Genomic DNA, 25,569 nt, shown 5'->3' with positions numbered 1-25,569 from the left:
TTCTGAAGGTTACACCTTAGCTGAGAAACTAAGAAGGAAGAAACGCCAGGCACAGCATGTACTATTGCTTCTTATTCTAGGACACACAGAGAGTTTCTTCGTTAAGTACTGCTTGGTTGTCTTCACAACTCTCCATTAGGGACACCTAACTCTTCTCCACGTCACCTCAATAATCACTCAGTTGGTAAGCAGAATGTTTTTATTATCTATTTCCAAGTTCATGAAAAATAAGGGGATGAAGATAATAGAATATATGAACTCATGGTATCCTGATTCTAATGTGTATCTAAACGAGTGTATGGTCATGATAGTTACTGGGGAAAATTCTGACAAATGATAGAAGCTGGTGGATTCTCATTTTAAAAGTCTTTCCATCTAAAGATGTCTTGCAGATTTAAAAAAATACTACTGCTTTTCTCTCTGAGCACAGGGACTATTAAAATGCAAATTCATTTCCTTCTTTCCATATGTAAATGTTAAGAATTAAACAAAAAAATACTTAAAACTCTGTTGGACATATTTTTTTTTCCATTGTTAACAACAACAACAAAAATGCCATACAAACAGAACTCATTTATTTTATTTATTTTTGTGGTTTTCTTTTTTAATAAGTCTGTCAAGAATAATACAGGTAACACAGCTGTAACCTCCATAAGGAAGAAACCATTACCTTTGCAGCGAATACCAGCTGGGGAAAACACATGACTAGCATTTCAAAAATTTACAAAAATTTAACAAAATATGCTCCTAAACAGCTGTCTTTATATTTGTAAACAAAGTATAAACAACCGGTTTATCCAGTTTCCACTGCACAGCAAACAGGCAGCCAAGTGATAGAGATCATCTGTGATTTTAAAAGAAGAATAAAAAGTCAACTAGTTTATGCCCCACACATTACAATCCTAGGGAATTTTTGTCAGGGAGGGGATTAGAAACAGGCTAAATGCACAGCATTATCTACCTCAGCAGCCTTTCACTTACTCCTGTGGCCTTGATACCTTACAATTACTTTTATTTTTCCCTACTAGATAGCAATGTTGTTGCTGTGGAATCTAATTTTATTCCTCTCAAGAAATGGGCATGATCCATTTTTTCTTTTCATAAACAAACGTGAAGCTTCGGACACGCTAAGGGGACTGTGTGGGTTTCTGAGGCCTTTGCTCTGCTCCGTCACAGATGGTAACAGCTGGGCCTACACATGCATGCTGCCATCCATGGTTGGGTGTGCATGCACCTCCTATTTCAAAAACACAAGCAGAAATTGGGTCTGATCGAGGGAGAACTGCAGCTCGATTTCTGCAGCAGCCCTCTCCCCAGGTGAGCTACAGTTACTCCTTGACTTTGCTGATGTATTCCGTGAATTTGCTGATGTTTTCTTCCTGCTGTTCTAGGGCATCCAGAACAATGCCCATGGGTGTCCTCTTCAGCCCGATCCCTTCAATTTTATTCTCCAGCTTGTTCTTGAGGTTCCTGAGTCGCAGCGATGCGTGGATGAACATCACTGCCGAGAAGTGACATGTGATTAGCACCAAAGCAGCAACTCTCTCCCACCACATCAACTTTACTCCCCCTCTTTCCATTTTCAGTAAGCTATCTGTTAGCTGCAGTCCAAATTGACTCTCAAAATAGACCCAAGCTTTCAAATCTTTCTGTCCAGCTCTTTGCCAAGCACCGTGGTTGTGCAGGAATCAATGATGGGTACCAGTGATAGGCAGGTACATTCCTTCCTGCTGATGTCATTTCCTTTGCAGAGCCATGCAGCTTTGATGCTCTGACCTTCCAAGTGAATCCATGTCCTTCCAACAGACATGGAAAGGGAGGCACCCAAGCTTTTCCACCAAGAACCTCCTGCCAGTTTGGAGATTATTTTGTTCTTGCCACAAGGCAAGAGGGTAAAGTTTACTATTAAGGAACCTCCTAACATGCAGTTTTCCAAAGTGTTGGATGTAGTTCCGCATTTTAAAAACCTAAAGGTTTTCTAGAGCATTGTGTGGCCCACAATTGTTCACATTTGCTCCATCATGAGGAATTTTAATTTGTTCCTAGAAGAAGCAGGTGCCTTTGTCACTCTTTGGGAGCTCTCAGAGTCAGCTACACCTCCCCCCAGCCCAGGTGATCTACACCAGTGATGCTTCAACTTCTGTGTACATCCAAACAACTGAGACAGGATGGCAAGCAAATCCCAGGCTCTACTGCAAGTTGAGTGTAGGGCTGAGGTCCCAAGAATCAGTCATTTTCCAACTCCCTCAGTAGGGTGGAATCTGAAAGCAGGCCTGTGGAATCTGAAAGCAGGCCTGGAACCCTTATTCTGACTAATGCTGTTGTGGATTATTTCTGAAGGTTTCCAGAAACATCTGAGGAGCTTAGATTATTTCTGGAGGTTCCAAGCCTAGACGGGTTATCAGAAACATCTGAGAGGCTTTCTGAAAACACAGGGTCTGTGGGCATCACTGTTGCATTAGAATCAAGATTCCCAGGGGGTGTGACTGGAAAGCTTCTATTACTAAAAAATCACTCTGGATGATTCTCACAATCATCAAAGCTGGAGAATTGTTGCTCATAGGTAATTTTTTTCACGTGATAGGTGAGCGAGGATGACTGGTCCCAATCACCCACTGGCTTCTAGCAGAACAAGGAAGAGAGGTCACCACCCCGGACTCACCGCCTATCACAGATCCCATTCACCTGGCCTGCCTCCAGTTCTGAAGTGGCAAGGTAACAAGCAATGTTTAAACAGTTGCTGAAATATGAAGCTTGTGGCATGTATGGAAGAAAATTTCAATGAGTCTGAATTTGCGGATTTTCCTCAGGAAGGTGTAGAATTCATCCATAAGAGTCTGAGCTCAATCTAACAAAATTGCAAACAAGTAAATACTTAATAGAATAAATGCATTGTGAAATGCAATGATAAGTTAAAGGGATGTTCTTGACCCTAGAATTTTAACTGGCTTTCTACTGATGACATTGGGATCTGTTTTTGATTTCAGGCTTGGGATCTTTGTAATCCACTCACAATTTAGAAAATATTGAGTTCATTCCTCCAGAACCCAAGTACTTGATGTGTATACTCAGGTCAATCAGGTTAGATCTTTCACTCATTTTGACACTATCATTTTCTAAGGAGGCAAAATGACAAGTAAATTCTCTCCTGTGTCAGGAAGAGGAGGAGTAGATTCTAGGATCAGACAAAACAGGGGTTCAGTGAAGGCAGTGCCATGCTCCTGCTGCATGGCTTGGGGTTTGTATGTGTTGATTGTGTCCCCACCCTAATGTTCAAAAATACTTGTGGAGTTAATCAACAATTAGGTCTTGATCTGCTGTTTCAGAAGCTTCTGAACTTTTATAAACATGCCAACACATAGATGTGTATCATTCCCACCAGACATTAACCACTTGCTCCAACATCTGTTTTAGCAATGTAACAAAAGCAAAGCTCAGGTTCACTTACACAGCAAAGGGAAAGTGATGCCGAACACAAAGACCATGACTCCGCCAAACATGGAAATGAGGAAATAGCTGGCCAGCATGACCACCATCACGAAAGTTGTGGGGTATTGCTTCTTCATCCGGCGGAGGATGTCTTTGTTGTGGGCGGCCCACACAAACCCTGTGAACACCAGCACCACCACAATCCCTCCTAGGATCATGTTGAAGGGGCTCAGAAACCTGCAGTACAAAAGAAAAGACAGACTGGATCAGCAGGAGGAGCAGCAGACAGAGGAAGAGGAGGAAAGACAAGGGACCGTATGAATGAGTATTACTAATTCATACCTCACAGGAAGAAAGGCCCAAACGTTAGCAGACGGTGGTGCTAAGACCACACAGGCAGTTGGATTCCCACTAAAGTGGTCAGGTCATTTTACCTACAGGCCCACCCTTTTTTTTTTTTTTTTTAGGATGACAGTTACTTTTGCAGTGATTGCTGTGTGGTACTTCCTCATGGCTCGTAGGGTTATCACTGAGTTTTTCAGATACTTAACACTGATGTGCATTCAATAGTCTCACCATACTTCCGGGCTCTAGTATGTACAGGTTGAATTTTATGAGCTCTTTACAAGTATTTCATCCACCACAGATGCTTGTCTGATAGATGAGTGTAGAGTAGAGGACTCTATGGGATAGATCCAGCTTAAATTCATATCTTTGTATGCCCTGGAGAGTGGAGATGGTGTTGTGTTTGTTTTTGTTTTTAGCCCATAAAATATTGGGTTTCTTGCTTCTCCTAAACCAGGAAATTTGACAACAGCAGACCCATGCCAACACCTGGCTGAAGCATCTTCTAATTTCTATTAGAATAAATGTTCTCTATTTAGCTTCAGTCCCCACCACTCTCTGTTGCATGTTTGACAAAGAGGCCCAAAGTGAGCTGTTGTTGATAATTGTGTTTCTAAGAGGCTGATCTTTTTTTTTTTTTTTTTTTTTAAAGATTTATTTTTATTATTTTTTCATTGGAAAGGCGGATATACAGAGAGAGGAGAGACAGAGAGAAAGATCTTCCGTCCGATGATTCACTCCCCAAGTGAGCGCAACGGGCCGATGCTATGCCGATCCGAAGCCAGGAGCCTCTTCCGGGTCTCCCACGCGGGTGCAGGTTCCCAAAGCTTTTGGGCCATCCTCGACTGCTTTCCCAGGCCACAGGCAGGGAGCTGGAAGGGAAGCGGGGCTGCCGGGATTAGAACCGGCGCCCATATGGGATCCCGGGCGTGCTAGGCGAGGACCTTTAACCACTTGCGCCACCGCTCCGGGCCCTAAGAGGCTGATCTTAATCACTATCTTGTATCACCCACTTGCTCCATAGAGGCATTTGAATGGATGGCCTACGTGGTACATTACAAGTGTTTCTAAAGACTCAAAGTACCATTAAGAGCCAGCTTGCTACCTGATTTCTGAGTTGTCCAGAGTCGTTCATAATGAACCAAAGCAATTACACTACTCTTGGCAATGGAGGGAACGTACTAAGAAAAAGAAACCTAGGCCAAGTTTTTTTGTAAATGAGAATGGGCATTAGAGTCCCCACCCTCATGGTCGTGTATTCCCAACACTCAAAGAAGTGCTTGTGATGGAGAAGTAGAATGGGCTACTAAGTTTTTATCCTAGAATTTAACAGATATTTTTTCCTTGTGAAGGACAGGGTTGGGTGTTTGTATCAGGCTCTGAGTATCAACATAACTGTTTTGAAAATGAGAAACGAGGGAAAAATAGGGCAGAGAAAGGTGATACAAGAGCTTACTTTCTCTGAAATGCAACAAGGACTCAAATTGATATTTAGGATAATCCTGGTTCTTAAAAAAAAAAATCCTTCAGGTTTTAGCTCTGCTTCTGTCTACTGAAACACATAAGCTTTATTAAATAGTTTTTAAATAAGAATGAAAGATTTTCACACATTCTTGAGTGAAAGCAAGAAATATAATGAATGTCAAACTGCTTTGAAAAACTTAGAAAAAAAACTGATGAAAAGTACAGAGCAGCGGGGTGATGCTATGGTGCGGTGGGTGAAGCCAGTCAAGTCCCTGCTGTTCCACCCACGTGGGAGAACAGGAAGAAGCTCCTGGCTCCTGATTTTGGCCTGACCCAGCCCAGCCCGCACTGTGGCCGTCTGGAGAGTGAATCAGCAGATGAAAGATTCTCGCTCAGTCTCTCTGTGTGTATCACTTCCCTCTCTCTCTGTAAATCTGGCTTTCCAAATAAAGCAATATTTTAGCAAATAGATATTTGGAAAATGTATATTTTGTACTTCTTTTACTTGAAATAGTTAGAGAGGGAGAGACAAAAAGAGAGGTTTTCCATCCTCTGGTTCATTCCCCAAATGGCTGCATTGGCCAGAGCTGGGCTGGTCTGAAGCTGGAAGCAAGGAGTTTCTTCTGGGTCTCCCTCATGGGTGCAGGGGCCCAAGGATCTAGGCTGTCCTACACTCTCCCAGGCCATAGGCAGGGAGCTGAATTGGAAGTAAAGCAGCTGGGACTAGAACCAGGTACCCATATGGGATGCCAGCGTCACAGGGTGAGGTGTCTGCTATGCCACCAACCTGGTCCCAATAAATAAGTATATCTATTTAAGGATTTATTTATGTTTATTGGAAAGTCAGATTTACAGAGAGAGAAGGAGAGACAGAGAGAAAGATCCTCCATCTGCAGGTTTACTCTCCAAGAGGCCGCAATGGCCAGAGCTGAGCCAGTCCAAAGCCAGGAGCCAGTAGCCAGGAATTTCTTCCGGGTCTCCCACATGGGTGCAGAGTCCCAAAGCTTTGAACTCTCCTATGCAGCTTTCCTAGGCCACAAGCAAGGAGCTGGATGGGAAGTGGGGCTGCCGGGGATTAGAACCGGCATCCGTATGGGATCCCTGCTCTTATAGGGCAAGAACTCTAGCCACTAGGCTACTACGTGGGTGCAATAAATATTTGTAAAATAACAACAACAAAACAAAAACAAATCCTCTTTGGCAGGTGGAAGGAAATAGAATGAAGAGGCCCCCAAACTCTCCCAGTCTAATAAATCTCATTCCTCGTGGAAAAAAAAAAAAATCAGAGGGAAGCTACAGCAAAAACTATACTAGTTTTACTGGGCATTTTATTGCATGTGCTAACATCTACTTTCCTTTTTTAATAACCATTACTTGGCTTTAAAAAAAAGATATTTAAAAATGTATGCATAAAACTGCTAAAATGGGGCCCAGCACAGTGGCCTAGTGGCTAAGGTCCTCGCCTTGAACATGTGGGGATCCCATGTGGGTCCCGGCAGCTCCACTTCCCATCCAGCTCCCTGCTTGTGGCCTGGGAAAGCAGTCTAGGACAGCCCAAAGCCTTGGAACCCTGCACCCTCATAGGAGATCTGGAAGAAGCTCCTGGCTCCTTGCTTTGGATCAGCACAGCATCGGCCGTTGTGGTCACTTGGGGAGTGAATCATGGGACAGAAGATCCTCCTCTGTTCTCCTCCTCTCTGTATTTCTGACTTTGTAATAAAAAATATATAAATCTTTAAAAAAAAAAACAAACTGAGAAAATGTGTCTGTCAGCCCACCCAGACATTCCTGAGCTATATACTGAAAAGCAAAGGTTGAAATTCACACAAAGAACTACGATGGAGGGTTCAGGTTTCAGGAAACTGCATAAGCAGCAAAATAGATGACCTGCTGTCAGCAAGGTCCCAATGGTCTCCTCCTCAGCTCTTTCTAGCACACCTATTAGACTAATTCATCAAGTGAAGCTTATAATCAGTTCATGTCAAGTTTTATTTTCTATCTTACTCTGGATACGTGAAGTATACCTCTATGAGTAAAGTATACCAGAGCAAAGAACAATGAAAAACCCACGCCTGACAAGCAATGAGCTTTTCACCTGTTTCTGTGGCTCATGTTCAAGGGAACGGATCAGAGCAAGGAGTCCTATAGAACTGGTTTTAGTTTACAAGCCCAGCCACAAGCTATAATTAGCAAGCAGCCACGTTTCTAAGTTGAAAAAAAAAAATCACAAAGTTACTCATCGCGAAAATTATTGTTTCTTCCATGTTCTGATTACATACAGTTCCATTCTGAGAAATGGGAAAAACGCGTAACCACTGAATTGCCTTGGCAACCATCTGTACTTGGAGCAAAATAAGACACACCCACACACACCCACACACAACCACGGGATTAATTTGATTTTCCAATGAGTGTAGGCATTTGGGAACCAGTTCTTGAACCAAGTTCTTGTTCTTTAGTCAACAGTTGGTCTGTTTGTCACACCAGTCAGGACAAACCCCAAGAACATTTAAGACAAAACTTTCCAAAAATATGCTGCCCATCTCTCATGTGGACAACTGGTGCTGGGCTCTGCTGGGTGGGGTTTCACTTACTGGCAGGTGTGAGTAACAGAGAGGGAGACGAGGCAGGGAGGAGGGGAGAGAGATGAAACACTCGACCTTCTTCTGGCCTTGGTGTAAGGACCTAGTTTTGTGGATCAAAAATGTTCAACGTCTTTATTATGAGATTAAAATATTTATATGTCATATGACCCCATTCCAAAAAATAATATTTTTTCTGATATAGTTTAAAAATTTTTAGTGGAGTCATTTATGGTTATACAAATATTTTAGAGGGGTTGGCATTGTGGCACAGCAGGTTTATCTACCACTTAGATGCTCGTGTAAGAGTGCCTGCTTCAAGTCCTAGCTGCTTGGCTAAACGTGCGAAGGAAGGCAGTAGATGATGACTCAAGAAGCTGAGTCTGTGCCAGCCATGTGGGGGACCTGGATAGACTTCCAGGCTCCTGGCTTCCGTCTGACCAGCTCTGGCTCTTGCAAGCATTTGGGAAGTACTCAGTGGGGCAAAGATCTGTCTGTTCCCCGCCCCTTTTCTGTCCCTCTGTCTTTTGAATAAATAAGAAGGTAAATAAGTAAATCTCTTTGAAAAAATAAAGCTTCAGGGGCCGCTGGTGGAGGAGCCTAGTGGCTGAAGTCCTTGCCTTACAAGCACTGGGATCCCACATGGGTGCTGGTTCTAATCCAGGCAGCCCTGTATCCAATTCAGCCCCCTGCTTGTGACCTGGGAAAGCAGTTGAGGACTGTCCAAAGCCTTGGGACCCTGTACCCATGTGGGAGACCCAGAAGAAGCTCTGGGCTTCTGGCTTCAGACAGGCTCAGCTCTAGCCTTTGCAGCCACTTTTGGGACATGAACCAAACTGAGAGAAGAGCTTCCTCTCTGTCTCTCCTCCTCTCTGTATATCTGACTTTGCAATAAAAATAAGTAAAGCTTCAGAATCCCCCTCACAGAATTTTGTGGTAGAATCTTCAAAGATGTCAATTCAGGCCCATTGAGTGGAGGAATACATTGGGGCCCAGAAATATGAATATATGCAAGGGACCTAGAAGGGGGAAGGCTGCCCTTGGTGACACCAAATCACACTGTAACCCACTCTGCCACCATTCTAACCAGACCCGTTCATCCATGTGGGCCAAGACACCAAATGTCACCCTGGGAGATCTTCTAGCAATATCGTATCTCTCGGGAGGACGGTGGCTATTCGTGGGCATGGACACAGGTACCAAATTTACCAAAAAGTTCAGTGACCCAGAGCCAGTTTCAGCACAGTGCTACAAGTGGAAAAAAAAATCTTGGGAAAACACAGAATTATAGAGCAAGGAGTTTCAGATGCATGAATATGTGTGTGTGTGTGAGTTTTGGGGAAAAAAAGGCATAGATTTAAAATTTTTTGCATCAAAATAAACTTTCAATTTCATTTTCCATGAATTGAGAAAAATACATTTGAAACACACAGAGAGAGAGAAAAACAGGGCAAACGAGAGAGACAAAGTGTTCTTATCTGCTATTTCACTCCCAAATTCCCCCCAGAGCCAGCACTGAACCAGGTCAAAACCAGGAACCAGCAGTTCGGTCCAGGTCTCTCACATGGGTGACAGGGACCCAATTCCTTGAGCCAACATTGGTGCCTCCCAAGGTTTGTATTTTCAATAAAATGGAAGTCAGATACTGGAGCCAGGACTTGAAGCAAAGTATTCCAATATAGTATGCATGCATCCAACCCGTTAGGTCAAGACTCCTCCCTTATGGACGAGCTGAGGCATAGACCCATTAACATGTTTGTGCAAAGCCCCTGATGACAGAGTTGGCAGTGACAGTTTACAAAAGCAGAAAACCTGATCAACTCGAGTGCACATTTGGTAGCTCCCAGGGTGTTGCAGTGCCAACAAGACCCAAAGAGGCAGCGAAATATTTCCTAAGCGTTAGAAGCAGCTTTGTACTCAACTCCAATTTTCTAACCCAAAAATCTATTTTTGAAGTACACTTCCTGAGACAGCCTGACTCACCAAGAAAGCGGGGTTGGTTCAGTTACTGACAGCGTACTTCTGTAAAACGCTGAGCTTTCTCAGCATCCTCCAACAGACAGAGGTATCACAGCAAATACCAATCTACCCGCTCATCTTCTTGCTTCTCATTGCTCTTAGGATAAGAACAGATTTTTTTTTTTTAGCCCATCCTGCAAGGCCTCGCAGCACTGGCCCCTGGCTGCCTCTGCCACCAGGAACATCATTTACAGTTGGCACCTGGGACAAAAGGGCCTGGTGGAAGGCGTAGGGGAAGCCTGAAAGCCTAAGCTACACTCAGCTGGCCACGCCTGAACACTTGCCGTGAGCTGGGTCCTCCAGGAGAGTCAGGCCTGTCATTAGCATGACGGCCCCCTGCAGGCCAGCAGCAGCCCTCCCTGACAACTTGTTTATGCCATTTCCTAACTCCATGTCCAGTCCATTCCAAACTTGCATCTTTCCCCAGAGCTTCCTCCTGCCTCTTGGCCATCCCCAGGCCTGCACACAAGCTGTTCTCCCTGGCTGAGTCATTCCAAAGTCCCAGCTCAGGCAGCCTTTGCTCAGTCTTTCTGAACAGGCACAGAACCATCTGGCTCAGCTTCACAGAACTCACACACCAGCACATGTGCATTTGAGCTTGTATTAAAGGAACATCGCTAGCCTCTCTACAGACTAAGCTTCCTAAGGGTAGGTCAGTGACATTTTATCACCGTACAAAACCTGACACAGAGTAGGAATTCAGTAAGAAAAAAGTCAAAACCTAAAACACTTTCCCATTATTTAAACCAACTCAGTGTGAGTTAAGTGACATGAGTCACAAACATCAATATTGTTCTTTTTTTTTTGTAAGATTTATTTATTTAATTTATTGGAGAGGTAGATTTACAGAGGAGGAGAGACAGAAGGAAGATCTTCTGTCAATTGGTTCACTTCCCAAGCGGCCAAACAGCCGGAGCTGAGCCAATCCAAAGCCAGGAGCCAGGGGCTTCTTCTGAGTCTCCCACACAGGTGCAGGGTCCCAAGGTTTGGGCAGTCCTCACTGCTTTCCCAGGCCACAAGCAGGGAGCTGGATGGGAAGCAGGGCTGCCTGGATTAGAACCGGTGCCCATATGGGATCCCGGTGCTTGTAAGGCAAGGACTTTAGCCACTAGGCTCCTCCACCATGCCGGGCCCATCTGTATTGTTCTAATTGTACACTAAATAGTCTGGAAGGGAGGAAAGTCCCTTTCCTTGTTCTTTTACAGGGCTATGATTAAAGGGACAAATGAAAAAGCAGAAGTGAGAAAAAAAAATACCTAGCCTCCTATGCAAAGATAAGGACCAATTCTGAAATGACTGGATGAGGCAGAAGGGCACCTTGCCTTGCTGGAGGAAGGTGCCATTGCATACTTTAATGCACCTGCAGGCCAAGGATGGGAAGGAGTCAGGACGAGATGCAGGAAAATCACTCCCTCTGAACACCTGTCCCTCCACAGGCTGCTCTTCTCTTTGATTTCCCTTACAACTCAACAGATGTTTGTGAGGGTTTGGGTTTCCTAACCAGACTGCCATTATGGCAAGAACAAATGATGACTGATAGCAGGTTAGACCTGGGTTATAACCCCTAAATGGAGGCCAGCATTGTGGCACAGTGGGTTAAGCTCTCTACTAATGCATCAGGGAAAGCAGCAGCAGAGTTGAGTACTTGAGGCCCTGTTACCCATGTGGGAAACCCAGATGGAGTTCCCGGCTTCTGGTTTTAGCGTGGCCCAGTCCCAGCTACTCTGTCCTGTTGGGGAGTGAATCGGCAGCTTGAGGATATGTTTTTCTGTCTTTCAAATAAATAAAAATCAATCTTTAAAAGGAAGAGACTCTATAAATTTGACACTTCCACGATGAATCTACAAACAAAAGCACAAGATTCCAGTTAGACTGTAATAAGTCTCTTTAACTATTTATTACAGAAAATTTCTAACATATACAAAGGCAGAAGTATATAGTGTATACTTATCAGTTTTGTTTTGTTTTTAACAATTAAAAACTCATGGTTGGGCCTGGTGGTGCGGTCTAACAGCTAAAGTCCTCGCCTTAAATGCGCCAGGATCCCATATGGGTGCCGGTTCTAATTCCCGGCAGCTCCACTTCCCATCCAGCTCCCTGCCCGTGGCCTGGGAAAGCAGTTGAGGACGGCCTAAGGCTTTGGGAACCTGCACCTGTGTGGGATACCTGGAGGAAGTTCCTTGATCCTGGCTTTGGATCGGCATAGCATCGGCCTTTGTGCTCACTTGGGGAGTGAATCATCAGATGGAAGATCTTCCTCTCTGTATATCTGACTTTCCAGTAAAATAAATAAATCTTAAAAAAAAAAAAAAAACTCATGGTTATACCCACAAATAGTAATTTTTGGGACCTAGTGTGGGAAGATTTTTTTTTTTACTGCTTGTTCTTTCTGATTGCTTCAGATAAATTTCAAAACAAGCAAATTCTAAATTATTATCACAGAGCAGGTTCTGTGAATTACTGTCACAGGGCAGGTTCTTACAGAGCCGTGGAGATGGGGACTGGATACATGGTAATGAGTTTGTTGACATATAAATGCCCTTCCCACAAGTTTCCTATTCACCTTGCACTAACAGCCAATTGCTTTATTTCCTTCCTTTCAAAGAAGGAATACATACTCATGGCATCTGATGCAGCTGAGCAGAGGAGAAATCAAAGCATTCATTTGCTACTTGTGCTCTGCATTCATAGGTATCTATCTCAGTTAGAACATGCTTAATGGGAGGGCAGGCCAGGAAATCCTATCCATTCACGGTGAAGGTTTGCAGGATGGGAGTCAACCTGCAGGTCTTGTCTGAGATGGCAGATCTTAAGAGCACTCCCTCAAACAGGAAGCCAAACCCCTTGCAAGAAACAAGAGTGGCTAAGGGTAAGTATTCTGAGTGATAAAGGGTGGAATTCATTTGTGGAAAAGGAAAAGTAATAAGAAAGGTCAATATTGCCATTTAGTTAGATGTCAAGAGCTAGATTTTGCCCTTTTCTACCTGGATTTCCTGTCTAGAGCTCTCTGCCTGCAATGTGATTGACAACTTCCGCTTTCTAGCACATGGGGCCAGGACCCCAGAGCATGCTCACTTACTTGCACACCTAACTTAGAATCAGTGTAAATCCTTATCTAGGGAAAGGAGATGGAAACTGCCAAATGGTTAACAGCGGGGAGGGGGGCGGGGGGGGGGGGAAGGAACCTGTGTGTTGGGGGAATGGGATGGTGAAGGTAGGGAAAAGTCAGTTACATAATCAGTGCCACAAGGTAAAATAAGAAAGACAATTCTTACTAGGTTAAAATTGTAAGAGTGTTAACATATCCCTTAAAGCTCTGCACTCATAAGAAACTCATGATCTATTAGGGGAACACACAGATCAGCGTTTCATTTGTAAATGAAGCAGGAAGAGAGGGCAGGAGGAGCTTTGTTCTGGAAGGTTTGGGGAATACTGGGTGGAGCTCTATTCCTGACTATCCTCAGAGCCCAGACAGGGCCTGGGCTGTGCTAAGTGGCCAGTAAATAAATAGCTGTTCCACTGAGTAGCAGGCATCCGAGCTTCCAGTGAGAACAAGTAAAATGTAATCACCGTCTTGCTGGTGCATATACATAATTCCCAACCAGTGAGACTTACGAAATTTGGGATTATAATGCACAGGGAAGAGCAGACAAGTCAGAAAGGATGTGTGCATGTGTCTGAACACTTGGTTGTCTTGGTGCTTCTCAGGTGTCTAAACTTGATGAAAGAGTGAGTCGGTGTCACCTCATCTCCCAGCGCAGTGTCCGAGAAATTGGTAATAATTTCATACTCTTTGCTGAGTGAACGAATAAAGCAATAGAAAAAAAGAGCGATACTGCAGAACCAGTGTTGAAGCTGACTAATCTCAAAAACACTCCCAGGAAGCAGGTGTTTGGCACTGTCATGGAGATGCTGCTTGCCACAACCCCTCCCACCCCCCCACATCCCATCCCGAAGTACCTGGGTTTGAGTTCTGCCTTGCCTCTGATTCCAGCTTCCTGCTAACACATACCCTAAGCAGCAGGGGATGCCTCTGACTTCGGTCTGGCCCAGGCCATGACAGACATTTGGGAAAGGAACCAGGGGGTGGAAGATATCTCTTTATCCTGTGTCTGTGTCTCTCTGCCTTTCAAATAGATTTTAGAACAATGCAAAAAAAAAAAAATTTTTTTAAGACAAGCCTTAGCAGAAGCAGACTACGATTCATTTTAAATGCCAAGGCTTCATACCTACATCACTTTCTTTGTCTACCAGCTGGAAACTTCTTCATCCTTGGAGCATTTGAAGGGACAAATAATACCAACAGTTCCTAGTACCAGTTGCTGCCAGGGTTAGACTTAAAACATCATGGAGCCACAGTCACGTTGAAAGGATAACCAATAATGTGCTTCTCAAGCTGACAACTACCAGGGTTCCAGAAACTCCTTACCATCTTGAGAAACCACAGACATCAATCGGCCGCTGTCAGTCCCACCCTCCTGTAACACATCCACAGACCCAATTATCAGGACACACGGTGAGCGGTTACTTTAGCCAAGAAAACATGGGCTCATTCGTTCATCAACCACACTGTCCATGCCTAGGGCAGTGGCATGAATGTATGCACATCAGAGGAAATGTACCTTTTTGGTTGGAGAAGCAGAGGGACATTTAAACAGAGGTAAATTTAGTGTATTCTTGATGATTCTGAGATCACACTGGAAAATACCAGTTCAGAAGGAAGGAAGAAAATCTTCTTTTTAAAAAAGATTTATTTATCTGAATGGTTGAAAGAGGGAGAGACAGAACAATAGGCTAGTTCACTCCCCAGATGGCTGCAAAAGCCTGGCTGAAGCGAGGAGCTAGGCTCTTCAGCCTGGTTTCCCACCAGGGTGGAAAGGGCCCCAGTCCTTGGGCTACCTTCTACTGCTTTCCCAGGTGCCTTAGTGGGAATCTGGATGAGAAGAAAAGTAGGCAGGGCTCAAATGAAAATGCTGACGCAGCCCAAGGGCAGCCTAAACCACTGCACCACTACAACCTCCCCAGAAAGTGATTTTTGAGATGAATACATTCACAATACTGTAAAAGTTAAGATCAGTTGAATTTGGTTATCAAGAGCTCTATGAATTTTGTAGTATGCTCATATAAAGGAAAAATGGTTTCACTTCCTGTTCAATAAATGAAGCTTCTATTAGCAGCCTCAGTTCCAATTAACCATATAATATCAAGTCTTAATATTCCTGAAAGTTAGGGGTTCAGTAGAATCCGTATGTCTCAATTGTAACTTGGAGCTGTTTATCACACTTGGGGAGTCATAAATAAATAAAAAAATCAATAAAACCAACAAAACCAGGTGCCTGGATTCAGCCCAAGACCTAGACATTTAGGATCTGTGAAGGTGACACCTAGGCACACAGGTAGATTTATGCAGATCTGTCAATGTTTCTTTGGAGCCAGACAAAGCCAGCGCTTCTTGGATTTCAATGTGCCCATCTGAAGCTCATACTAAAACGGAGTCTAACGCAGCAGGTGTGAAACAGGGCCAACGATGCTTTATGGCTGACAAGCTGTGAGAGTGAGAGATAACTGCTGTCCCATGTTCTGCAATTGGAGTTGATTTCTCTAGCTCAAATCTTACTGCATTCTGTTCAGTTCATAGAAATTCCCATAAGCTACTAGGCTGTATCACAGGCTCAGTACTTCTATTGTAAGTGCAATTAGGCACTAGTTTGCAGATCAAATAGAGACTTCTTGAGGCATGATGTGAGAAGACCTTCTCTGTGTGAGTGCTTAGAGACCTTATGTCACAGAGTGGGAGGGCAAGTCACCAGTTCTTTAACCTTAGATGCCTTTCCTTTCTGAATTTGAAGGACCCAAAGCCGTTTTCAGTGCCACGTTTACTCCCTGATTGGTTGTTTATGCTACTCCTTTGAAGTCATTCAATCTCTTCTGCAGTGACACCTGAATCTCAAAAAGAAATTCAAGTCTCTGAAGGAAGCAAAGTTCTTTTAAGAAATATAAGTTCCAGGGCAGGTGTTATATAGGTTCGCCTCTTGTATCTAAATACCTGGATTTGATTCCAAGCTGATGTAACAATAATAGTATAACATAATAGCAATAAAAACTGTGTGAAACTTCTTGTGTGTGCATTCCTAGGTTTGAAAGGCCGGGAGCAAGACACTGAGGTCAACATGCTTTGCTACGTAATTGTCAAGAATTCTATTTTCGAAACTTGTGATGAAGCAACTTATATTTAGGGAATGCTAATGTTATGGAATCATCATGACTTTCCTGGTAAGTAGTTCTCAATGTCTATGAAACATTGCCGGTGTCATGACCCAAAGTGGGTTGCTACCAGTTCCAAGAGTGAGCAAGGGGCAGAAATGGTGCTAACCATCCCACAATGCACAGCACAGCTCCATGGACACAGAGGGTTACCTTCTTAAGTGTCAGTAGTGCTGTGCTTGAGAAATCTTACAACTGAGTATTTCACCAAGATTTTACAAAGACAGTAAAAAATAGTGAAGAGCATAAATTACAGCTTTTTCAGCTAAAGCCATCCTATCCAGTCGACAGCAGCTTTTTTCACTGCAGGCGTGTATGGCCGTGTGTGTGTGCTGCTAGCAGCTTCCAAAGAATCTATTCTGTTCAGTAGGTTAAATGTGGTACCTGGGAGCATGCCAAGGTCTTGTGTTCATTTATGGACCCTTTGCACTCATCAACTGTGTATTGTTGTATAATCAGCCTTGGGCATTATAGAGAATAAAAATGACAATAACAACACAAATGAGAGAAGGAAAAAAAAATGATCACAAGCAAAACGTACAGTGCTGAGTCCAAGGAGTCCACAGATTAGACCAGAGACAGTATGCAATTCAAAATCCCAGTGGAGGGGGGTGGAGGTTTGGCCGAGTCGTTATCACAGTGATTAGGCTGCCACATGCTGCCATCTGAGTGCCTGACTTTGGTCCCCTACCTGAGGCTCCTGACTCCAGCATCCTGTTAGTGCAGACCCTGAGAGGCAATGATGATGATTCAAGTAACCTGTCACTAACACGGAAGACCTGGAATTGCAATCTCAACCCCTGTCTGCAGCCCAGCCCAGTCTTGACCCTTGAGGGCATCTTTGGGCAAGAATGGGCGAGAAGGACTGGAGTCTGCTTTGCACATGCTGCCGACGCTTCTCAGGATCTCTGTTAACACCAATAATAGAAATAATTAACATTTTGTGAAGTAAAAACTAGGAGCTGGGCTACAATCAGACCCATTTTTACAGATGAGGAAACTGAGACACAACATAGTCCACTAGGGTCACACAGGTAGTCACCTTAATTCAAACTCACTTACTCTGGCTCTGATGGTTAAACTCTTAATCACTTAGTTTTATCACAGAAAGAGCCAGAAGACATGAACAAGTGGCTTTAGAAGCAGAACAAGTTCAAGAGATTCAGAGTTTTCCTGAGGTTTGGTAGCTCATCTGTGTGGTTGTCAGGTGCCTGGGAAATTGTGCTTTCAAGATGAAGGCCAAACTTTCCACCATGGCTAGGAAGCTGCTTCAGCAGGACTTCAAACAGATTTCTTGCTATCCTAATCCCGTTTGGTCTCCGTGTTGGTATAGACAGTCCTTTCCTATGTTTCCAGATCTAGAATATGCATGCCCAAGTCTTCCCTCTTCCTTCCACCTTCATGAGCAGGCTCTCTCTCACCTCAACCAAACAGCTGTCAAGAGCAGAGAGCTGAGGCTGGTACCCAGCAACACCCGCACACCCTGCTGAACACAGTCCCTGTCCCAGGTCGCATTCAGGCCTGGCTTCCATTTCGATTGCAGCAATAATTTTCCCCCAGAAACCATCAGATGCCAGCAGAGGATCCAGATAAACAGCCTCCAGATGTGTGTTGACCCGCATGTCCACTGGTCCTCATCAGAATGAGAATGTTCCAGAATGAACTAGGCTCTCTGACTCTGAAGGTACCTGGTATCTTTCAGCTTTAAGAGACAGACATTCTAGATCTCCTGACTCCTGGAAAGATGCCATATAATAGCTAAGAGCTGGGACTCTGGGTCCCTGAACCTCTCTAAGATTGGGTTTAATGCTAATCACAACACAAACAACACTTTACAAGTCTGCTTCAATTCACAGATAGTTAAATTCAAAGACACGTCTATCTTGGTCACAAAATCTAAAATCTTCACACACAAGGAGTTCTCTAAAAGCTCACAGAAAAACAGGAATTATGAAAAAAAAAAACTGGCTTTCCAATTTTGGCACTAAAATTTTTCCCACAAAATTTAGGAAGCACCCTCATATTTACTAAGTTATAAGACACTATGTAGGCAAGATACTTCACAAGGTAAGCCCATACAACAGATGTTCAATTTATTGTTGTTGAACTATAAATAAAGAAAACACTGGGTGCTTATAGATGCACAGAACTGAAGGCTGTACACCAGACCTTCCCTGAATTGTGCAGCAAATTTCACATTTTATACTGGTGTTCTTTTACTAGGGGTTGGCATCTTTTGTAAGCTTTTATAAATGAGATTAATTAAAAGGAAAAAAAAAATTCTTCCTGGTTACTTTTCACCTTTTCCTTCAGACAAGTACCTGACAGTCAACATAGCATCATTTGAAAGGGGAAGGAGAACAGCCCCAAGCAGCTAAGTGGCTGACCCAACTCACAGGCCCCACCCCAGGCCTTCCCAGAGGAAAATGGAGTCCATCCAGGCAACCTTTCTGCACCTCTGATTGGGCCACCCCAAACCTTGCCTCAGGTTTTTAAGGTTAGCTCAACAACAACATTCCTCCTAGACGAGATAACCAACCAGATTAGAAGCCTGTAGATTTCTTCAGAAAGTACAGATGCAAGCCTTCTGTCTATTTCCTTGAGTTGAAAGGGATATTTTAGTATACAGGACAGGAGCACCCAGCATAGGACTGGGCAGACCCAGAAAGCAGCTGCCTCAAGTCTGCCCTTCCTGCCAGCCACAGTCACAGTCCGCACAGGACCCAGGCCCTTTCTCCGCAGGGTCCTTCTCAGCACTCCCAGCTTCCCCAGGTTAACTGAGACAGACCTACGGGTCTTAACCACACCCTGAAACCTTGCCCTCCCCCCTGCGACCTGTGCAGCTCCCTAGGCTTCCCAGCAACTGCCATGTGCCCCTGGGCCAGAATTCAAGTCTGATTCATCCTGGTGTCCTCCAACCTTGGCCTGGGGCCTGGACCACAGAGAGGTGGCTCAACAAAGCATGCCAACCACCAGGCAGCCCATCACCCTCCTAGGCGTAGCTTCTCCACTTCCTCTTTCTCTGTGTTGACCAGGTCATATCTTAAAGGGCAGATGAAGTCCCTGTTCAACTCTAAGGGAGACCCTTTAAAAAAAATACACAGGAGATAGCAAGATGAGAGACTGACTGTGGGAGAAGCATTTCTTGCAGGCTTAAGGGCATGGAAGGATGGTTCCAAGGGAAGGGTGTGTGTGTGCAGTGTTGACACAGGATGCCTACCAGCACCAGGTACAGCAAACTGCCTTCCCATAACACTGAGCAGCCTAAGGGCGTGAAGACAAGGAAGACAATTAACTCTTGCAAGAAAAAGAGCCAGGGACCCCGGTTCTCACTGTCAGGGAGGCCTCTCTCCACTCAGGGCCACCCACCCACCAGCTCCCAAGCCTGGCTTTCGTGTCCCAGGCGGAGTCAGATGCCCTTTCATGCCACCATCTGGGCTTGCCCCAGCCTGGCCTGGGCGGCCTGCCCCAGCAACACCCCCCTCCCCAGGACCACTCTTCCTCTCTCTATTGTCGAAAAGGTGCTTCAAGTACCTCCCTGGCCTGGAGGGGGACCCGGGCAGAACAGAACGCTGCTAGAGAAAGTCATTGTCCCTGTTCGGGGCTGGCCAAATGTCCCCCTCCCCTTGGCCTCCCCTTAGGGCTTTAGCTTGGCGCGGAGAGACCCCGGACGGCTGCGGCCTGGCCTTAAGGACAAGTTTGTACTAGCAGAATTGGGGAGGCAGGAAGGGAGGCAGGGGCTGAGCGTGGACTGGGGGCGTCCCTGCCTTGGGGGCACCTCGCACACACAGCCCGCTCCGGGTGGACCTCGGCTCCATGCTCTTCACCTACCCCTTCTCCACTCCCACGTAGGGAAAAACACCACACTTACCCCACGACGGAAATCATCATGGCAGCCACCACTAGGTAGTTGGTCTGGTAATACAGCAGGTTGCTCACCACGCGGTTGTTCCATTTGGAAATGTCCCTGAAATCCGGCCGAGCGAAGCGATCGGAGCCCGGGAAGAAATCGTCCCAAGCGCGGAGCGGAGCGATAGTCACGTCCATGTCTTCTTCTTCTTCTTAGCTTTCCGTTCTGGGCCTCCGGAATCCGGCGGCGGCGGCGACCCAGCTGGGCGAACCAGATGACAGCGGCTCCGTCTCGATCGGCTCTGCGGTTGGCGAGCCGCCCAGCAGGGGAGATCGGGAGCGGGAGGGCGTGTTTTTCTCCGCGTCTTCACTTCATTGGCTCTGAGAGGTTAGTTACAGGAAAACCGAGGCCTCGCGGCAGAGCTAGGGGCCCAATCTACAAGAAATGACAGAAAGCTATCAGCGAAAATCCCGGCTGAAGGGAGGTGGCAAATGCGTTCCCTCCCTCCTGGGACTGAATACAAAGTGTCCCGTTTCTAACACTCCACGTTGAGCACTTAACCTAGGAATCTAACCTGGAAACCTGCCTTGCAGAAATAATACGCAGCTATTTAGATGCTGCTGTAAGAAACAGACCGGAAGGAGACCACGGTGTCGCTGGAAAATGAGCTGGCTTTAAGGATTGAGTGTTACACACCGCTGCATGTCTGATTACAATCCTCATATGTTTTTGGTTTCATTCTGAGTCGCTGAGGGTGAAATCAGATGAGCAAAAACGAAGGGCGGGGAGGATGGGAGAAGGGCCTTTTTATTTCTTGGCACTTCTCTTTTCTGTTCTCATGCCCTATTCTCTCCTGATAAAATTAGTGAAGTGCTGTGCTGTTCTCAAAACAAAACAAAAATCGACCAACTAGGCACCCAAGTCACTAAGAGCCAGCCATTGCCTGCAGTGAACTAACAGTTCCACACCCAGAATTTTCCTGGCAGAAACAGGAGTTCCCACTCCAAAATAGCTTTCTTACGTTCACCCCCTTATTTGGTGACAACTCTCCTTAAGGGAACACGGTGTTATCACAGATAAGGTGAGGGTGTGTATCCCAGCCATGGATTACCTGTACATCTTCTAAGACCCTAAAGGGCTGGCTTCGTTTCCGTTAAGGGGCTGCTTGGTGCGGTAAGCCTTGTTACCTGTGATATTTAAGAAGAAGAAGGAAAAAAAAATGCAGCTGTCCCTTTGTATCCACGGAGGAATATGCAAATCTGCAGGTGCTCGGTGACTTAAGAAAGTGAAGTACAACCTGCTCACATTCTCCTGGGAGATCATCTGTACAAGCCTCACAATGCCTAATGCAGTGCTGCTTAGGCAGAAATGGCAAGAACGTGTACATGTTTGGCACATTTTTAAAAAGATTTATTTTATTTTTGTTGGAAAGTCAGATATACAGAGAGGAGAAGAGACAGAGAGGAACCTCTTCCATCCGTTGATTCACTCCCCAAGTGGCTGCAGCTGCGCCAATCCGAAGCCAGGAACCAGGAGCTTCTTCTGGTCTCCCACACAGGTAGAGGATCCCAAGGCTTTGGGCTGTCCTCAACTGCTTTCCTCAGCCACAAGCAGGGAGCTGGATGGGAAGCGGGGCTACAAGGAATATGAACCGGCGACTATATGAGATCCTGGGCGTGCAAGGCGAGGACTTGAACCACTATGTTATCATGCTGGACCCTGGGTGCCGATTCTAATCCTAGCAGCCCCACTTCCCATCCAGCTCCCTGCTTGTGGCCTGGGAAAGCAGTTGAGGAAGGCCCAAAGCCTTGGGACCCTGCACCTGCGTGGGGAGACCCGGAAGAAGCTTCAGGCCCTGGATTCAGATCGGCACAGCACCAGCTGTTGCGGTCACTTGGGGAGTGAATCATCAGACGGAAGGTATTTCTTTCTATCTCTCATCCTCTCTCTTTATATATATCTCTATCTGACTTTGCAATAAAAATAAAATAAATCTTTAAAAAAAAAGATTTAAAATGTGAAAGTATTTCCAAGTTGTTTCTTGGCTCTGAAAATGGGTGAGGGTTTAAAGTCAGAGACAGCACAATTAGAACCCGGCTCCTCCCCTGCTGGCAGGTGCCTTGGGGGAAATTTTTTCACTCCTCTCCCAGCCCTGGTGACTTCATGTTAAAAGTGTGGACAACAGGATGTTAGCCACATAGGTGAGGTTAAAGAATGCTTAGTGTGTCAAATGTACTTAGTATACTTAGTCCTTAGTGTGTAAAATGTGTTCACAGATACTACTGTTGCTGTTAATAATAATATACCTAGTAACAATGGGCTTTTACGATGACATCCACTGGCGTTTGCACATTTTGTGGCCACGTTAGATAGTGCTGGTTTACTCAGGTAGATCTAAAAAATGGTGGAGTACTCAGTGCAATAACGACTGGCATCTTAAGTCCTTTTAGGCTCTGTGAAAGCACCGCGGAGCCACAGCAGGGCAAGAAGGGCACAGCTCTGCCTTACATTCAGGGATCCCGCCAGGCATTGACAACTTCACTTCGATGTGAGAGTGCTAAATCGAGATGTGCCAGGCCTCAGGGTTCAGTTACAGGAAGTCAGAGGGTGTGGAGGAATTTCCTGGAGCTGAAGAATCTCACCCAGCAAAACAGCCCTGCAGGCAAGCAGAGAAAATGACCTTGCCACAGCCAGCAATGTGGGAGCCCGGGTGGGGTCCACACCTGTCGGAGAGCTCTGTGGGCATCGGAAGCTGGGACCAAGGACTCTCGCCTTCCAACTGTTCAGAAGGGCATCATCAAAAGCTGTCATGTGTACATTAGTGACACTGTGAGAACTCATCGATTGCAGGTGGCTAACAGCCAGCTAAGAGTTGCTCAGTGCATTATTTGTTTGCTTAAGCCTCTAAAAAGAAAGGGTGGATCTTTTCCCCTTCAGAAGTTCACTACCATTAATATGAAAGTATTCTGAAAATGGCACTGTGAGAGGCACAGCTCAGAGGAGACCATTTTGACCAGGGAGGATTGAATCTCACAGCTGTCTGGGCAAGAAAAAGAGATTTCTGCGTTGATAATGAAACATGTGACCTAGAAAGGGGCTGGCATCTGTTGCCGTGACGCACCTCCCGCACCCCGCTGCCTGGCACTGAGTGTCAGCCCCATGAATGCCACTGATGAGCCCAGCTGGGGGACGGCAGAGGACAAGGCTTCCTTAAGGATCAGCAGAAAATACCACAAAGAAGAGATTAAATATCACGAATCAGTCACAGCAGGTACACACATGGAGTACCCATAGACTGCAAGCACTCCCATCAATGGTTCTCAGGCAGGAAGAGCCCAGGGCTGCACCAGATTCACAGCAGATTCCCAAGTGATGTGGTGCTGAATGTAGAGACTTCTCTTAATGCACACTTTTTTTTTTTTTTTTAAGAACTTGTTTATTTGAAAGGCAGAGTTATATACATAAGAGAGAGAGAGAGAGATCTTCCCCCTGCTGGCTCTTTCCCCAAATGACTGCAACAGCCGGAGCTAGGCCCATCTGAAGTCAGAAGCCAGGAACTTCTGCAGAGCTTCCCATATGGGTGCAGGGACTCAAGCACTGGGGCCATCCTCCACTGCTTTCCCAAGCCATTTAGTAGGGAGCTGGATGGGAAGTGGAGCAGTCAGAACCTCAACCAGAACCCTTTCGGGACAATGGTGTCCCTCTGCATGTTGTGCTTGATGCTTGGAGGGAGACTCAGAAGAAATTTTTGGTGATTGGCCCAAATCTGAGGTTGGGTGGGAGATCTCTCTCTGTCACTCTCCCCCGCCCCCCTTAAACTTTGTCTCTCAAATAAAATTTTTAAAAAATTTAAAACAGGACCTGGCACAGTGGCCTAGCGGCTAAAGTCCTCGCCTTGAGCACTCCAGGATCCCATATGGGCACTGGTTCTAATCCCAGCAGCTCCACTTCCCATCCAGCTCCCTGCTTGTGACCTGGGAAAGCAGCTGAGGACGGCCCAAAGCCCTGGGACCCTACCACCCACGTGGGAGACCTGGAGGAGGTTCCTGGCTCCTAGCTTCAGATTGGCTCAGCACTGGCCATTGCGGCCACTTGGGGAGTGAATGAATGGACGGAAGATTCTCTCTGTCTCTCCTCCTCTCTGTATATCTGACTTTCCAGTAAAAATAAATAAATTAGGGCCTGGCACAGTGGCCTAGCGGCTAAAGTCCTCGCCTTGAGCACTCCAGGATCCCATATGGGCGCTGGTTCTAATCTCGATGGCTTCATTTCCCATCCAGCTCCCTGCTTGTGGCCTGGGAAAGCAGTTGAGGACGGCCCAAGGCTTTGGGTCCCTGCACCCTTGTGGGAGACCTGGAGGAAATTCCTGGCTCCTGGCTCCAGATCGGCTCAGCACTGGCCGTTGTGGCTCACTTGGGAAGTAAATCATCAGATGGAAGATCTTCCTCTCTGTCTCTCCTCCTCTCTGTATATCTGACTTTGTAATAAAAAAAAAATAGATAAATCTTAAACCCAGCGTTTAAAAATGAAGTGCTCAAGTTTTATGGTTAATAACTAAGGAGTGAGTCTTTAAATGTGGTTCTTTTTGACTCTGGAACCACTCCTGCCCCTCTGCAAACAAGGAAAGGTTTTCTGAATATATTCATTCTGATTTGCCTATGCATGGCTTTTTTTTTATTCTGGAAGAAAAGTTATGATTTTATCACATTTATTTATAGGTGATGGAATTATGAGTTTAAAAAATTTTTCTCCTTTTAAAATATTTTCCTTCTACCTGTATATATACATTTATCTGCCTCTCCAAAGGCTTAAATTTAATCTCGTTGTTTGTTGAATTTACCTGACAGAATGGGATAACGTTAAAATACTGATTTTCAAAGAAGAAAAAAATAACATCTCTATGCTATAAACGGGTTTAGATAATCTGTTCTTACATTGCGGACCTGTACATACGGGCAAAGACTTTGGAGCAGTTCTGAAAAGTAGAAAATGAACATTCTCCCGGTTCTTGGCCTATGCGAGTGATTCTTCCACAATTTTTTCATAGAATACACCAACATCCTACATAATTATCAGCATATAGATTGCATAAATACACAATCTTTTGCTGCTATATTTTCACCCTGTATCATAACACTGTATATCCGATAAGAGTTTTCTGTTTAGGGGTAGTTAATTAAGATTCTAACTACAGTGAAAAGCTTTCAGGTCCCTGCGCTGGCCCGGCCCCATCACTCTCCGCCAGCTCCGCCCCTGTCACTCTCCACCAGCTCCGCCTTCCGGCTCGGTCCCTGTCACTCAGCCCCGCCCCATCCTTCCCATCCGGCTCCGCTCCTGTCACTCCGCCAGCTCCGCCCTCCGCTCCGCTCCTGTAACTCCCCGCCAGCTCCGCCCCTCCGGCTCCGCCCCTCCGGCTCCGCCCCTCCGGCTCCACCCCTCCGGCTCCACCCCTCCGGCTCCGCTCTTGTCACTCACCGCCAGTTCCGCCCCTCCGGCTCCGCTCCTGTCACTCTCCACCAGCTCCGCCCCTCCGGCTCCGCCCCTCCGGCTCTGCTGCTGTGACTCTCCGCCAGTTCCGCCCCTCCGGCTCCGGCCCTGTCACTCCGCCAGCTCCGC

The 25,569-nt window shown here is 45.7% G+C and overlaps 1 protein-coding gene across 1 annotated transcript; it reads right to left on the bottom strand.

The window, feature by feature from the left end:
* Positions 1-570: 570 nt before the first annotated feature.
* Positions 571-20,585, bottom strand: ARL6IP5 (ADP ribosylation factor like GTPase 6 interacting protein 5). Its single transcript, XM_040994797.1, has 3 exons — positions 19,975-20,585; positions 3,449-3,666; positions 571-1,501 (listed from the first exon to the last, which is right to left on the bottom strand). The coding sequence occupies exons 1-3, from the start codon at positions 20,148-20,150 to the stop codon at positions 1,329-1,331; spliced, it is 567 nt and encodes a 188-aa protein (XP_040850731.1). The 5' UTR covers positions 20,151-20,585; the 3' UTR covers positions 571-1,328.
* Between the last annotated feature and the right edge of the window lie 4,984 nt (positions 20,586-25,569).

The sequence above is a fragment of the Ochotona curzoniae genome, unplaced genomic scaffold, assembly GCF_017591425.1.
Source record: "Ochotona curzoniae isolate NIBS_2020 unplaced genomic scaffold, NIBS_Ocur_1.0 contig_908, whole genome shotgun sequence".
Classification (NCBI taxonomy): Eukaryota; Metazoa; Chordata; class Mammalia; order Lagomorpha; family Ochotonidae; genus Ochotona; species Ochotona curzoniae.
Note: the sequence above shows the minus strand (reverse complement) of the source record. Positions and strands in the feature narration are given on the sequence as shown.

What these genes read in the sequence shown, in the direction of transcription:
- ARL6IP5 (XM_040994797.1), bottom strand. Translation starts at nt 20,150, where the DNA reads ATGGACGTGACTATCGCTCCGCTCCGCGCTTGGGACGATTTCTTCCCG. An exon ending in ATGATGATTTCCGTCGTGGG is followed by an intron (nt 3,667 to 19,974) that starts GTAAGTGTGGTG and finishes TTTGTACTGCAG; the next exon opens with GTTTCTGAGCCCCTTCAACA. An exon ending in CATCACTTTCCCTTTGCTGT is followed by an intron (nt 1,502 to 3,448) that starts GTAAGTGAACCT and finishes ACTTCTCGGCAG; the next exon opens with TGATGTTCATCCACGCATCG.